The 14,861-nt window shown below is 36.6% G+C and overlaps 2 protein-coding genes across 4 annotated transcripts; both read right to left on the bottom strand.

Moving 5' to 3' along the window:
- Positions 1–1,971: 1,971 nt before the first annotated feature.
- pimreg (PICALM interacting mitotic regulator) lies at positions 1,972–9,082 on the bottom strand. 3 transcript variants are annotated; one of them, XM_081391863.1, is made up of 6 exons: positions 8,933–9,054; positions 8,008–8,324; positions 6,782–7,089; positions 5,599–5,694; positions 4,957–4,988; positions 1,972–3,001 (listed from the first exon to the last, which is right to left on the bottom strand). In XM_081391863.1, the coding sequence occupies exons 2-5, from the start codon at positions 8,296–8,298 to the stop codon at positions 4,964–4,966; spliced, it is 720 nt and encodes a 239-aa protein (XP_081247989.1). In that variant the 5' UTR covers positions 8,299–8,324; positions 8,933–9,054; the 3' UTR covers positions 1,972–3,001; positions 4,957–4,963. The 3 variants fall into 3 exon arrangements, with proteins under 3 accessions (XP_081247989.1, XP_081247988.1, XP_081247987.1); XM_081391862.1 differs by having other exon boundaries at positions 1,977–3,001; positions 4,957–4,994; positions 8,933–9,082; XM_081391861.1 differs by lacking the exon at positions 4,957–4,988 and having other exon boundaries at positions 1,977–3,001; positions 8,933–9,081.
- Positions 9,083–9,716: 634 nt separating this feature from the next.
- Positions 9,717–12,933, bottom strand: tmigd1 (transmembrane and immunoglobulin domain containing 1; the record flags this gene model as incomplete). Its single annotated transcript, XM_081390470.1, has 5 exons — positions 12,874–12,933; positions 12,435–12,719; positions 11,656–11,944; positions 11,459–11,558; positions 9,717–9,785 (listed from the first exon to the last, which is right to left on the bottom strand). The coding sequence occupies exons 1-5, from the start codon at positions 12,926–12,928 to the stop codon at positions 9,717–9,719; spliced, it is 798 nt and encodes a 265-aa protein (XP_081246596.1). The 5' UTR covers positions 12,929–12,933.
- Between the last annotated feature and the right edge of the window lie 1,928 nt (positions 12,934–14,861).

Here is a 14,861-nt window from a genome sequence, read left to right as displayed (position 1 = left end):
GACCTCAGACCAGCTCTTTGTCTGTCATGGTGGGAAGCTGAAGGGAAAGGCTCTCTCCAAGCAAAGGCTGTCTCACTGGATCGTGGACGCCATTGCTTTGGCATACCAGCAGCAAGGTCGACCGTGCCCCCTTGGTGTGACGGCCCACTCCACCCGGAGTGTGGCATCCTCTTGGGCTCTAGCGGCTGGTGCCTCGCTAACAGACATCGGCAGAGCTGCAGGCTGGGCGACACCTAACACATTCGCGAGATTCTATAATCTCCGAGTGGAGTCAGTTTCTTCTCATGTACTCGCTTCAACTAGCCGGTAAGAGATTCTGCTCAGGTGTCTTCGCCCCCTGGGGTTGAAATATTCCACCTGCGGCTGGACACCCCAGTGTTATTCCGTATGCAGCCCTTCGGGGTCATATGTGTATTCCAAGTCCCCCCCTTCGGGTTGGGCATGATTGCATATTTCCACTGGATATGCTTCCCAGTGTACCTTGGTATTCCTGTGTTAAGTAGGACTCCTTCGTCCGTGCTAGTCTCACGACAGGGAGCTCAGACTTACGCAGGGCACTGGTAGACAGTCGAGAGGTGGCGTGATTACACTGGGAACCCCATTCGTCGTCATCCGACGTAACTCGGAGTGACAACGAAAGGGAACGTCTCGGTTACGGATGTAACCCTCGTTCCCTGAGTAGGGAACGGAGACGTTACGTCTCCCTGCCACTTCCGCTGTACCGCTGGAACGCCTGAGTTCAGTCTCGGCTCCTCAGCGAAGACATATCTGCATGTTGCCAGCGCACTTCCTTATATACCCCCTGCGTGGGGCGGAGATACGCTATGCAAATTCCGCAGACCCATGGCATTTCATTGCCATTGGCTCGTTTTATATACTCGAAGATGATAGGATTTCTAAGCGAAACCCCATTCGTCGTCATCCGACGTAACGTCTCCGTTCCCTACTCAGGGAACGAGGGTTACATCCGTAACCGAGACGTTCTCTTCCGTGGCTTATTGCACTTGAATGGTCACACACACATATGACAATATGCCTGTCTTGGCGAATATTCATGCAAACACAGTCTTAAGTGAACGTAAACCACTGGGAAAGAAATCAGATGTGTGGCAATGGGATGCATTAAGTCTTAAAGTGACAGCAGCCTAATACAGTAAACCGATATATATATATTGGTTATATCAGTTTCAGTTTTTACATATAATTTAAATTGATTTTCACACACTTAAAGAATTAACGTATCACATATTGAATATTGCATTATCTATCTAACAAGTTATCAAACTTTTCTGATAGGGAAATGATAGGTGAATAGCATTGATGTAAAAGCACCTATCCCTGGTTGTAAGCCTAAACTTGACATAAACTGTAAACTCAAATCTGATTGGTTGATTGGAATGTTGATCCAGTATCATGTTGTACTTGGTGAAATCACATTCACCAATTCAGCCCTCACTTTAAAATAAAGTTTCATTTGTGAAAGGGGTCATGTTATGCTTTTTTACATTTTAAAATTTTAGTGTGTATTGTTGCTGTTTGAGCATGAAAAAGTCCATACTGTTCTAGAAAGCATCTTCCCCTCAACACAGTGAGATAGCAGAACCCATTCTTTGCATGCCATGACAGAAAAAATCTTTCTGATAAAATGGTTATAATGAGCTGAAATCTTGCAGGTGGTTTTACAGCTGCTCCCTCTGGAGTTTTAAACATTTACCATCCTTAAAATAGACCAATAAAGCAGCCTTTTAAAAATGATGATTCCTTGCTGAGACACCCAGCATTTTTAAAAGCACATTGCAATTTAACGGCAGTTAAGAAAGCACAAGAAAAGGGAAATTCAAGTAATAGGACTGAACTGCTCTGAACCGTGTACTTTGCAGCTTCTAGTCCTTTACATGCTAAGAGATGTGAAGAAAAAAATCCCATTGATACTTACAAAATGATGATGAAAAGAAAGAAACCGTTCAAATTGAATTATGGATTTTTGAAAATGTATTTATTAAATATAAAAAAAGCAAACAATTCTGCTGTTTTTGTCCTTTTCTTTTAACAAATCATAATGCAAAGTGATATAACTGTAAACATGTCAGCTTTGAAACAAACTCATTCTATAATTGTTCTTTGGTAATGTTTACATATGGATCATATTATTGTGAGTACAATCTGTGATTATGATGTCTTACATAATATTAACAATAGCAGTATATTTGCTTAGTGAAATTATAGCATACTTTGCATGTTTTCCTCCTGATACACAAATACTAATGCCTTGCAGTACACCCAGTAGTAAAGTACCAAAGCAGTAAAACACTGTTAATAAACTTCAACTAAATAGGTTAAAACAGTTAGTAAACGGTAACGTTAGTAACATTTCCCACAGTTAAGACACTAAACATGTCAGTTTAGTGTTCGCTAGTGATATTGGATATTTTTGCCAAAAACAACAACCTAAATATGGTTTGTTTTTTGATGAATAACTTTTAGCATTTTTCCTAATTCTTTGACCTTTCCACACATTCATTTTTAATATGCTTACATTTTGTATTCACATCTTTTGGTGGCTGTTCACAGCAGAAAGTTTTAAATAAATGCTTCAATATGTCTAGCACACTGAGCCATGAATGTGCATTAATTGAAATCATGCACATAAATCTGAAAATCAGCAGCTATAATTGGAAATGTTTTCAAATAGTGATACAGTATATTCAGTTGCCCATTAAAAGATACAGACAGATAAGAAAAGTGTCCCTTCAAAATACTGGACAAGGCCTCTTCTGGCATATACTGAGAAACACAAGACAACATACATGTTTGATAGCATAAGGCAAACAGTTGCCTCTTTTAAGTGGCTTTGCGGATGTTCGTCCAGCTGCTTACGGACTGCTGTAGGCGCCGTGTCTGTTTTCGGATGGAAGCCCTGTTCAGTCCTCTGGAAATGTTGCTCTTGGTCGTGCTGTAGCTCTTGCTCATGACCCCTTTGTAGTGCTCCAATGCCTGGACCCTGCAATCACATTATCATCAATGGTTAGAGTTAATGGTAAAGTGTGTGATGAAGTAAGGTGCTTTTGGAGATCACGATATCAAACTAGGCACGTGACATGTGTCTCGGTGGAGGGTGGGGCTTAATATCCTCCACAACTGACAGCAAACTGGCATTCAGATCTGCCTCCATTTAGCTGGCAACTAGCCAAATTCCTACGATCCAATTAATTCCCGAAGGATGAAATCAAGTCCTGCCCTATATTTTTCTTATTCCAGAAGCTGTCTCATTTGGATATACGTCACAAAACTTCAGTTTTATGCTGACTTTAAGACCGAAGTCAAGTTTTTATGCGAACGTTTGCAGCCGAATGCAGAGGCTTTTAAAGTTTACTTCAAATAATAGCGCGCGAATTGACACATGAACACTAGAAAGTTTAGAAAATTTTAAAATCTACAAAGTTAAAGGTACAATATGCAACTTTTTTGTTCAAAATTAACAAAATTTACATAACGAGTCAATACATCACCAAACGTGTTTTTGTCCTACCTTGATTCACTATGGAAAGCCTACTATAAGCGTTTATATTTTAGACCTAGCTGGAGTGTTTTCATGGGAAATTGCGTAAACGTCACTCGCCAGTCTCGTCATATCCGTAAACAGAGAAAATTTGCTCCTGCAACTTTGACGTGTGTATGGTGTGGGAGTGGCATAGTTTAGTTGTCATAACTAGCGAGAAAGTTTGACGTGGAGGTGCTAAATCTCAAACCTCCGGGAAATCACCCGTCTCAAAAAAAAAAACCCAGCAGAACTGATGTTTTGTCAATTTGATCAATTGCCATATGTATCTCTCTAACAGAATTCGTTATAAAGCATTATATTGTGAAGGGTCAATGAATTTATTTTCAAGGAAGTACCGTGTCTATTAATGGGTATCTAGAAATGTTGCTTTAACTACTAGCTGACATAAAATAAGTGATCATTTTTTATACATTTTATTTCAATTAATGTTTATTTTGTGCTGTACTATGCTGATGACAAAATGTACATGTGTTCTGTACGTGCACCTTAAATTATGCATAAAAAAACAAAGTATACTTTGGGCTTTAGCTTACGAGCTTAGTGCTAACTGGTTACAAAATGCACTTTTGATTAACGAGGACAAGATAGGTTTTTGACCAGGCATTGAGGAAGGGGGATATGATCTAGCAATAGACCATGACTAAAGAACAGTTATTTACATGAGTGAAAGTTATGTTAGTTAGAGTTTAGTGTTCAATGTGTTCAAATCCCAATGTTATATATGATTTTTAGTGCTGTCAAATTGATTAATCATGATAAATCACATTTAACAGAAAAGTTTGTAAATACACACATTATATATTTAAAAAATGTTATGCTAGGTGCGATTAATCCAGATTAATTGAGTTGACAGCACTAATTATTTTTAAATGAAACAAGCAAAAATATAGCATGCAGTTTTTCAGTGTATGGAAAAGTGCAGCTTTGGCATTTGAACAATAACTCGTTTAGTGTTACACAGGAAAAAAGGAGCAACAGACTTGTGAATTGGAACATTAATCATCTAAGATACTTTTTTTTCTTTCAAAATGTACTGAGCTGAAGAATATGTTTGAATTGGCATGATAAATCACAATATAGACGTAAAATAATGGTAAAAAGAATTGGAAGGAAATGGGCAAATTAAGCAGCAGCCATTGTAAAGTGTGTTGTAAAATGCCTTTTAGTGCTTGATATTAGAAAGTAAAGCTCCTTAAATCATGTTTGGTGTAGGTTAATAACTAATCATGCAATACAAATAGGTTTTAGTGTGGCGCTGACTACACGAATCAGACTCAGTGAGCTAAAGTTAACTTCTTAGATTGGACAAACACTCACATAATGGAATAAACACTACATTTTTGCACAAGTATGTTTTCAAGCAGAACTTCAGAAAGATACTTAAAAACATTTACCTTGTCATTAATCCAAAAGACACTCCCTGAACCTGTCGCTTGCAGAATAGAAGAGAAATAATAAATGGACTTAATTCAGAAAGATATTACAAGTGATCATGCCTGAAAGCCTTGAATTTGTTGACTGCAATATAGCAGATTTAAATCAGCCCTAAAATCCCATCGTCACCCCTTTAGCTGGATTGATTAAGAGTGACTGACCGCCCAACCAAGGAATGAGACTTTTGAGCCATTTGAAAATCTTGGCGGGAGGAAAGTTATGTGTGGAATTCAAAAAGGGGAGGGAATGGGGTCCCTCGGAGGAGGAGGAAGGGCTGGAAGATATTAAGACTAGCACTGCATGATAAAAACATGAACAACCCCAATGTCTTAAAAAATAACCCTTAGATTAAAACAGTTAAATCACACAGTTGTTCCAGCAATAGACAACAATTCCCAAAAGCAAACCCCACTAAGTGCAATAACCTTTAAGCGGCTCAACATAAAGGCTTTTTAGGGGGGGCGGGAACTGGGACCACCCGAGTGAGCACACTCAATCTCAAGAATTGACAGAAATAAAACTGATAAAAGGTGAAGATTAAAACTAAATATATTTATTTTTACAGAATAAACATTTTATTGTGATTTTTTTTTAATACTCACCTATCATCTTTCCAAATCGCATCATCAAAGGCTTGAGAGAGACGTTTTAGCCTTCCTAGGCCTTTGGACACACAATCCAGATCCTCATCGAACTGCCTGTCATGGGATGGGGACAATTCTTATTGGATACTGCACAGTTTAGGGAGGGTCAGGCACCAATTTTAAAATTCTGGCTGATAATTATTTTTATGTTATGGACTTATAACTTATAACATAACGATACTATTATGTTGAATTAAACTACTAAAAGATAAAATACTGAAAACTACAAAAAAAAAAAAAAAAAAAACATTGAATGCTACAAGATTCAGGCATCAAAACATTATAATGTACAATATGAAAATGGATATTCATTTTGAAATTTGCCAAAGATTACATTTAACAGTGTTATTAAATTATCAGTTTTAAAACTTTTAGTGAGCGTTGGATGATGGCAAATATACAGCTCAGGGTGATTTTAGTTTACTAAAACCATAAAAAAAAGTGTTACTTGAAATAAATTAAACATTAAGTGATATAAAAAAGCAGCTAGTCCCCAAGGCAACATTTCTCATTTTCACTTAGTATAACTAAAACTGGAATAAGACATTTAAAAAAAGAAGAAAAATGACAAAACACAACAAAATTACTAAAACTAAAATTAAAGTAAAAACAGCGTCCAACATCTTTGAAATTGTTACTGTTATTTTACATTATTGTTCAATTTCGCATAAAATGTCTAAATATTTGACCATCTAATCTAATTATAATGAATATTAAAAAAAGAGAATTTTGGGATCTAGTGTTTTACACAATGTGCTCAATTGTTACACAACATATTTTGGCAAATGTAGTTAGTCATCAGGGTATTCCATGCATGCAGAAAATGTTAATACTCTGCACAGTATGGTATAGTGTAACATCTAAATCAGTCACTAAATTCCTGACAACTCATCCTGCACTACACACATTCCTTCCCAATCAAATGCTATTTAGAATGAGAATGTCCACCACCTGCAAGTACCAAATCACAGTTCACATCAGTGACATAATGGCCTATTTACAAGAAAAGGTTGATTCTTTAAATATTGCCCACGCAACTTCCCAATGAAGAAAAATGCTGTCGTCAAATGATTTCATGGGGACACTAAACGATTTAAAATCAGCAAAAATGCAATGTGTGAATGCAGCTGTGCAGCCTCACCTCCTGCTGTTCATTGTGTTTGGTGATGCAAAAGGGCTTCTGAGTGCAGCCATTCGCACCAGCTGCCTCCTGGTGCGCCTGGTCTTCACCGTCCTCACAGCACGGGCACTGGCGTCTGGGGTACAGGCCCCTCGAGGAGTCCGCTTGCTGGTTGACCTTGGAGTTCGCCTGGGGGTGATGGTAGTACGGGCGGCAGATCGTTTTGGGGTTTGTGATGTCCCAGTGCAATCACACTCCTCTCCGCCTGATGTTCTACCAGGCGTCATGACCAGACACTCCTGACGTGGCTGTCGGCTCCTTTGAAACTTCTGATTAGAAGATGAAAATATAGTTTTTTTTGGGAGGGTAAATAAACATTTGTTTTACATGAATAACTATAGACCTTATTCAGAGCAGCGCCATGACAGGTCTGAAAGTGAGGCTGTGAGGGATAAAAAGCTCCTATATCACTTATAATTTTCCACAGCTCATGTTGTCTGGAGTTTTTTGTCTACAGAAATTTCTTGGAAAGATATTTTTGCAGTGTTTCATCAGCAGAACAATCCAGAAACACATTAAATAACAGTACAACCCACTGAAGAGATATATGGCTGCGTCCGAAATCGCATAGGCTACTCTCTTGAGTTGGTACTTATTTTGAATTTAAAACAATTACTTCAAGCCCGCTTAAAAAGTACACTCTATATAGTATTGAATGTGTGTAGTAAGAATGAAATCTGGACTTACCACATTCGCCATGTTGTCATTATCAGGTGACCTATCAGCATCATTTACGGCGCTTCAATTTATTCTTTGTTTTACATACTCTGAACAGTAACACAATGCCTTGTATTTGTCTTGTACTTTTTGCACTGTACTTGTCTGCAATTGAACTAAAAAAAGACCTCTCCCGTGGTCTCTCATGGGATAGTAAAGTGTCCATAATATGCACACTTCAAAATCTCACAGAAGTCATGGGTACTTCTACAAAATCTCAAGTAATGGGTACTTTTTACCTACTCTTTTAAGAGTACTGTGAATTCGTACATAATTATTTTGTCACATACTGTTTTTCGCCTACTATATTGTGGGGAAGTATGCGATTTCAGATGCAGCCTATGTATATTCCTCACAGCCTCGCTTTCATTCTAGTTTAAATCAAAGATGGCGCTGGCCTGAATAAGGTCTATAACAAGTGATTGAATGAATGTGCATTCACAGTTTCAAAGAAAAAAAAAAAAGCACACCTGACAGACGTTTCCAATGGAGTTTTTTGCACTGCGGGTCATTTTGCGGACAACACTGGTCTTTTGGTTCATCTGTAGTGACTCCCAGGTGGGGTTCTCCGAGATGTTGACGTTGGCCTGCACTGGTTTCAGGGGCAGCCGCTTTCGCAGAGACATTCTCAGTGAGTTCAGCGAGCTGGTGGAGCGCATCTTCTTAAACTGCTGCGGCGCTTCGGGCGAGCTGTCGGGCTCTGACTCATCGAGGACAGCATGCGACCTCCAGACCCCGCTCACAATAGTGGACGTCATCATGAGATCTCAAGGAGATGTAAAAATGCCTATTTGCAAAAAATATGACTTAACAATATACTTTCCGGTAAAAGTGTAGACCTATATCATATGTGTTGTCTTGTTGAATAGTAGCCTACATTGACTTTATACGTAAACAATGATTAACCATTTTGCAGTATTCAATGCATTCTGTTAAAAAAATTCACTCTAAAACAGGTTGTTACTATAACATTTTCCATTTTCTGTTAAAATTAGCATAATTATAAGTCCAAGGTGTAGAACAAATTATATTCACGTAAGAAATATCTGTGACTTTTAAAGATTTTATGCACCATTAGGCTACTTTTCCAGGTTTTCCACGACTGTGGGAGGAACTCTGTGAAGAGCTGCCTCGTTTGATAAATAAACTGATCACAAGCTTGATGTTTGTAAAAGAAAATAGTAAATCGCGGTGAGTGATAATAAAATGAAACTGAAGATTATTCTCCAAGATGTAAGTAGCAACGTTAACGCAGAGTAGAAGAAGAGCACAAAGCATTGATCATTTACAAAGTTAGCGACCTAAAGCAACATCAAACAAAAACAATAAATGCTTTACACAACAAATACGTCTAAAAGATTTTGCACTGACTATGCCGTTAAAATTAAAACTTACCGTTCTTTTCCCAAATCTCAGAGTCTTTTGAAGTCAAACTATCCTTTACTTTGTTTCGAGTGGCTGGCTCTGGCTCTGTTTGAATTTGGCGAACCGCTCCCTCTGGAAGTCAGACTCCGCCCACTATGTCCCGTTCCTCCACTCTGATTGGCCAAACTGCAGTTGCGTCGCAATCTAAATGTGACGTTACCCGCGGTTCTTTGTTTTGGAACGCTTGTATTGCTATGATCAACTTAACTGTCTATATTCATAGAGACAAAGAGACCACTTTTAAACTGTTAAATACAGAAATACCAAAGCTCATCATAAATAAACCACATCGAATGATAGCAAAACGTCAAATGCATAAATATCCCAAAATATTTAACAGCTGTGATCATTAAGTTAGTATTGTTTAACGTTCTAAAGCTTGTGCTTATTATAGTCATCTAAAAAAAAAATCTAAGTAACTAAATGTCCAACAAATCTGAAATATAATTACATTTTTATTTGTCTCAGAATTTGACATGACAGCGAACAAAGAAAACAGTGAAAGTATCCTAATCTTATTATAAAGTGGAATATTTAACCTTTAACCAAATCAAATATAAATATAACCAAATTTAACCAAATCAAAATATATATATTATATGCGCCTATAACCTATATGATTTGATTTGGTTAAAAGTTTATGATATTTACACTATTTACACAAGTAAAATCTCGTCCTTGACAATGTACAGTAAAATATCTTGCAATTCACTTTAATGACTTTATTTTACTGTATCTCCAACAAACACAGCCATCAATGTTCTAGGAGTGGCTGTGTCTTTGCTGGCTCAGAGACAAAGTACTTGCTCAACAACATTAGAATCTGGGGAGAAACGCACAAGGAAATCATCTAAACAATTCACAAGTATAAAGAGTTGTTTGACAGACATATTTTCACCTTATAATTTAACAATAACATAACAACAGGCTAAGCAGGAAACTAAGAACATCTTTTTGAATTAGAAATTCATATTTAAGAGGGATTCCATCCTGGTTCCAACCCATTTGCCAGTTACAGTAATGGCTACTTGAATTCCGTCTGATCTCCTCAATGCTCAATGTCTCTGTGGTTTGAATGCCGGAGATGAAATTCCATGTGGAGATGTTCAATTTCGATTTGGGAGGGATGTTAAAAAACATGTTTGCATCACAATGAGTGAATTGTGATTGTCAAAACATTTGATAACTAAACAGAAATTTGATTAAGTTCCATTTCAGTGACAGCATGTTTCAACATGGTACAATGACTGGTAAGCCACTGTTTTTATTATTGCTTGATTTCATATTTAAAAATTTCATGATTTCAATTAAATTCTTGTGATATAATTCCGATCTTGATTCAATATCGATTCATTTAGATAAATATTAGGTACAGTAGATACATGTTAATAGATAAAGGTTAAAAATAACAACTCAAATATAAATATAAAGCGTTTTTTATTATAATAACGTAATAATATTTGAATGATATAAGTAAAAATATAATATGTTAATATAGTGCACATGATATTTAATTCAATTCAACTCAATTTGCGTTCATTTGTATAGCGCTTTTTACAATATACATCATTTCAAAGCAGCTTTACAGACAGTGCATATTACAATTTAGAGTGATCTGTTATTGAAGATAACTGTCTAAGTTAAGTATTTCAGAAATGTACATATACAAAGTAACAGTTATCTAAAAATGCATTAATTTAAACAATGTAATAATTTAATGCAGAAACAATAAGCTCATTGAAGTAATAAATACTTGTTTGTTAACAAATGATTATGACATTTAGAAAATATAACATTTGGTGCAAAATTTAGCAAAATACTCCTCTATATAGCAATTTTTTATAGCCAACTAACGTGCTATGGTCAGGGCTTTCCTGGGTTAATGACTTTTACACTATTTACACAAGTAAAATCTTGTCCTTGACAATGTACAGTAAAATATCTTGCAATTAACTTTAATGACTTTATTTTACTGTATCTCCAACAAACACAGCCATCAATGTTCTAGGAGTGGCTGTGTCTTTGCTGGCTCAGAGACAAAGTACTTGCTGAACAACATTAGAATCTGGGGAGAAACAAGAAAATCATCTAAAAAATGTTGTTGTTTGACAGACAAATTTTCACCGTATAATTAACAATAACAAAACAAACAGGCTGAGCAGGAAACTAAGAAGATCTTTTTAAATTAGTAATTCATATTTAAGAGGGATTCCATCCTGGTTCCAACCCATTTGCCAGTTACAGTAATGGCTACTTGAATTCCAGTCTGATCTCCTCAATGCTCAATATCTCTGTGGTTTGAATGCCGGAGATGAAATTCCAAGTGGAGATGTTCAATTTCGCTTGCAGCACTATAGGACACAAAAGTTTCTGATGTTTCAGATAGTTTTTGATTTTAAGATCTGAGTTATTTATGTAAACTAGTTCATATGAAACATCGCTATTGTCTTCATTTTATTAGTTATGACGATAACAAAATGGAGGGAGCTGACATACCTTAATAATTTTATCCCTCCTAGAGATGAGTGCTAATACAATTGTGCATAAAACCACCACCACTCCAGCAATCGTGGGTCCTACAGGGAACTTTAGGACTCTATCTAAGGGAGGGGGAAAAAAAGAAACATAGATTAAACTGAACATTAATGTAAAGCAGACTGTCAAAGAAAAATTGAGAATAAAAAAGGGACCACAGACCTACAACTGTAACTGCAAAAGTCCTGCTCGCAATTCCATAGACGGGTGAGGTTACCTCACAGATGTACGTTCCTTGATGTACATCACGCTCAGCTTTTGGGATTGACAACTCAGCGGTAATGCCATTATTGGTCGTTATGTAACTACCTGTGGTCAGATCCAGAACTTCACCGTCCCTTTTCCAAACCAGAGCTACAGGAGGGTTGGCACGTACATCACAGGACAGAACAACAGCATCTTTTTCCTCAACAAACACTTCTTTAGTGTCATTAAGGTCTGGAGGATCTGTAATATAATGGCATTCAAACCTAGAATGAAACAATATCTGACCATATCTCCTTAACTATGTTGTTTTACATGCATACAGGAAAAAAAAAAAAAAAAATTCACCATCTACTTACAAATTGCAGCAGCATATTAATCAGTTTGACTGAAATCTAATTAATTTAAAGAAATATTCCAGATTCAAAACATTAGAATAGATAACTTTACACAGAAATGGTTAGTGGGTTTATTAATGCTAAAATCACGATAACACGCATTTTAATTGTTACGTCGTGTGGCTATATTGAAAGAGATGTTTTAGTGTTTACAAATGAACCCCACGAACGCACAATCGATGCAGGCTACATTTAAAGAGTTAATTTAATGAGTTTGATAAGGTGTTAGTTCTGGAATAGCTTAACTGAAATGAAATTGATTCCAAACCTGTCAGTTTTACCCTTGAATATAGGCCTATTTCTGTTTACTCAAGTATTCTGAACATTAAACTTACAATGCACGTCGAACTCGATGGAGCCGTTCACACTTGCGTCACCCTTCAGCTGACAGGTAAAGACGACTCCGTTGTCCTCTTTAGAGACAGACTGTACACAAAGACTACTCCGGTACAGGCGGTTTTCTTCTGCCAGATTCACCCGGGCACCATTGCGGAACCACTGCAGTTCATGGTTGGATGGGTCAATACTTCCATCAGTCTGACAAGTTAGGGTGACGGTTTCCTCAACCTGTATCTTTAGCAAGCTCCCGATGGCCGTCGGACATGACTCAACGGTGACCGCTGCTCAGAATGCGTTTAGAGAGAATTAAATATTAGCAATTTGTTCAGGCATAATGTATTCGAATTATTCGAGTAGAATAATATGTTAGAACATGCAGAATTTGGATCTGTTTGAAAGCACCAGACTTTGAAAACTAGTGATAGATTAGGCTACCTTTGATAGGAGTGACACAGCACAGCAGGAGCTGAATGATAACCAATACTTTCATCTTTGCAAGTGTGCCAGCTGCCCTTAATGATAAAAAGACATGAACAAATATGATTTGTGGAATGTTTTGGGTAAACATTCTTCAAATGAATTCGTATTTTGCTAGAAATGTAAGAAAATGACCTTAACTTATCAAAACCAATGTGGATCCAAAACAAATTTGGATCCCATTGACTTTCATTGTATGGAAAACCTAAAGACATTTCTCAGAATATCACTAAAGAAAAAAAAAGTCATACAGCTTCGGAATGATGTGAGGGTATGTAAATGATGACATTTTTTTTTTTATTTAAACGTATTTAACAATTCCTGACAGTTTCAAAGTCATTGAATCACTTGATTTTATCAATCTTAATTGCATTCTCAGAAATTCAGATCCCTTTTCAAGACCGCTTACTCACCAAAGCTTTGTGTGACGGTTCTTTGGAAAATGCCAAATCCAAAGGTTGCGTGAGGTCTGGAGAGGCTTGTGTCTTTACACCAATGATTTATATTCTGTCCCTTTACAGCACTTGGAATTGAAATCACCTTCCCCTCACGGTCACAGACCTTTTAGTGTTGTGCAAAAATAGTCTTTTAAGTGTCATTTCAATCTCTCAAGGTGGAATGGGAAGGATGAAAAGAGAGAAATCTCATAAAGATATAGTCTTACAGTCATAAAAACGTTTGCGATAAGAGAAATTGTATGTTCTATAAATGCATATGTCAATGCCAAACGCATTAAATGAAAAAAAAAAAAAAACATGTCCCAACCCAAAATGAATCATGCATTCCTAGTGTTTATATGTGATATCTGAGTTCAGTGACGCAGGACAATGACACTATGCACATGTACAGCATGCACGAAAATCAGTTATACAAATTTGATACAAATACAGTGTTATATGCATAAGGTCACCTTGTTATACTATTATTATAAACTGTATAGGGTACTAGGGCTAAAGGCACACCTTAAGAAACGTGTGCTTTTCACTATTCACATAGTGTATGGTTACAATTTTCTGTTTATTTTGATAAATAATAGAATTAATTTTTGTTCCATAAACATACTGTCATTAAAATGTTAATATAAAAATATATTTTAAAAATACAGAAACAAAATTATTTTAAAAAGTAAAGATTCTGAAAGCATTGAGGGAGATCCCATAATAATGTAATATAGATTTGCAGAAGTTTCATTTTAGCAATTCTCATTTGCCACTTAAATCTACAACATAAAAAAAAAAAAACATAAAATATTAGATCAAATTAGTGCATAATCAACTTTGCGCTGCTACGATCGCATCAGGGATCAGCCAAATTTTCATGGTCATCTTGAAAAGCAGATGTTTTGGAAAGTCCTGCGGCAAGTTTTTGTGCCATTTAGTGGTTTAGAGGAAAATAAAATCAAAGGCGCCTTTTACCCTGGTGCACCTTAGTGTATGTAGTACCCTATATATATGTCTTCTTTCCTTTGGATGAGATGCTAAACCAAGGTCCTGACTCTATGTGGTCATGAAAAATCCCATGGCACTTCTCGTAAAAAAGAGTAACCCCGGTGCCCGGGTCCCATTCCCTGCATTGGCCCTTATCAATCATATGTATGTATTTAAAGGCATAACGGTTATCGGCCAGATGGTTGAATATGAACTAATAGTTATAAAGAAATTATGTAACAGTTCTGTTTTCTAGTGCATATTGTGCATTTAGCTTTGTTTTCGCCCCAGATTTGAAACAAAAGATGTATTATGCTGTTTACATTACATAAGGATGGAGTCTCAATTATTATCCACCAGGGGGCCCAGTTTGACCACAGCGAGCTAATGATGTCAAACTGTAACTAAAACTAACAGATATCACAGGTTCAGTGTGAATTTTAACCACGGTTAACCATTTAACCATTGTCTTCAGTGTTTTTGATCAGCTCTGTAGGCACCAAAATATGAAAAAAATTA

This window comes from Scardinius erythrophthalmus (assembly GCF_964197995.2).
Source record: "Scardinius erythrophthalmus genome assembly, chromosome: 17".
Classification (NCBI taxonomy): Eukaryota; Metazoa; Chordata; class Actinopteri; order Cypriniformes; family Leuciscidae; genus Scardinius; species Scardinius erythrophthalmus.
Note: the sequence above shows the minus strand (reverse complement) of the source record. Positions and strands in the feature narration are given on the sequence as shown.

Bases quoted from the DNA above. Each gene is read 5' to 3' on its own strand.
- pimreg (XM_081391861.1), bottom strand. From the start codon at position 8,298: ATGATGACGTCCACTATTGTGAGCGGGGTCTGGAGGTCGCATGCTGTC. The intron at 7,090-8,007 runs GTGTGCTTTTTT...TCTTCTAATCAG, and splicing joins CCATTGGAAACGTCTGTCAG to AAGTTTCAAAGGAGCCGACA. The intron at 5,695-6,781 runs GTGAGGCTGCAC...ATCCCATGACAG, and splicing joins AACACAATGAACAGCAGGAG to GCAGTTCGATGAGGATCTGG.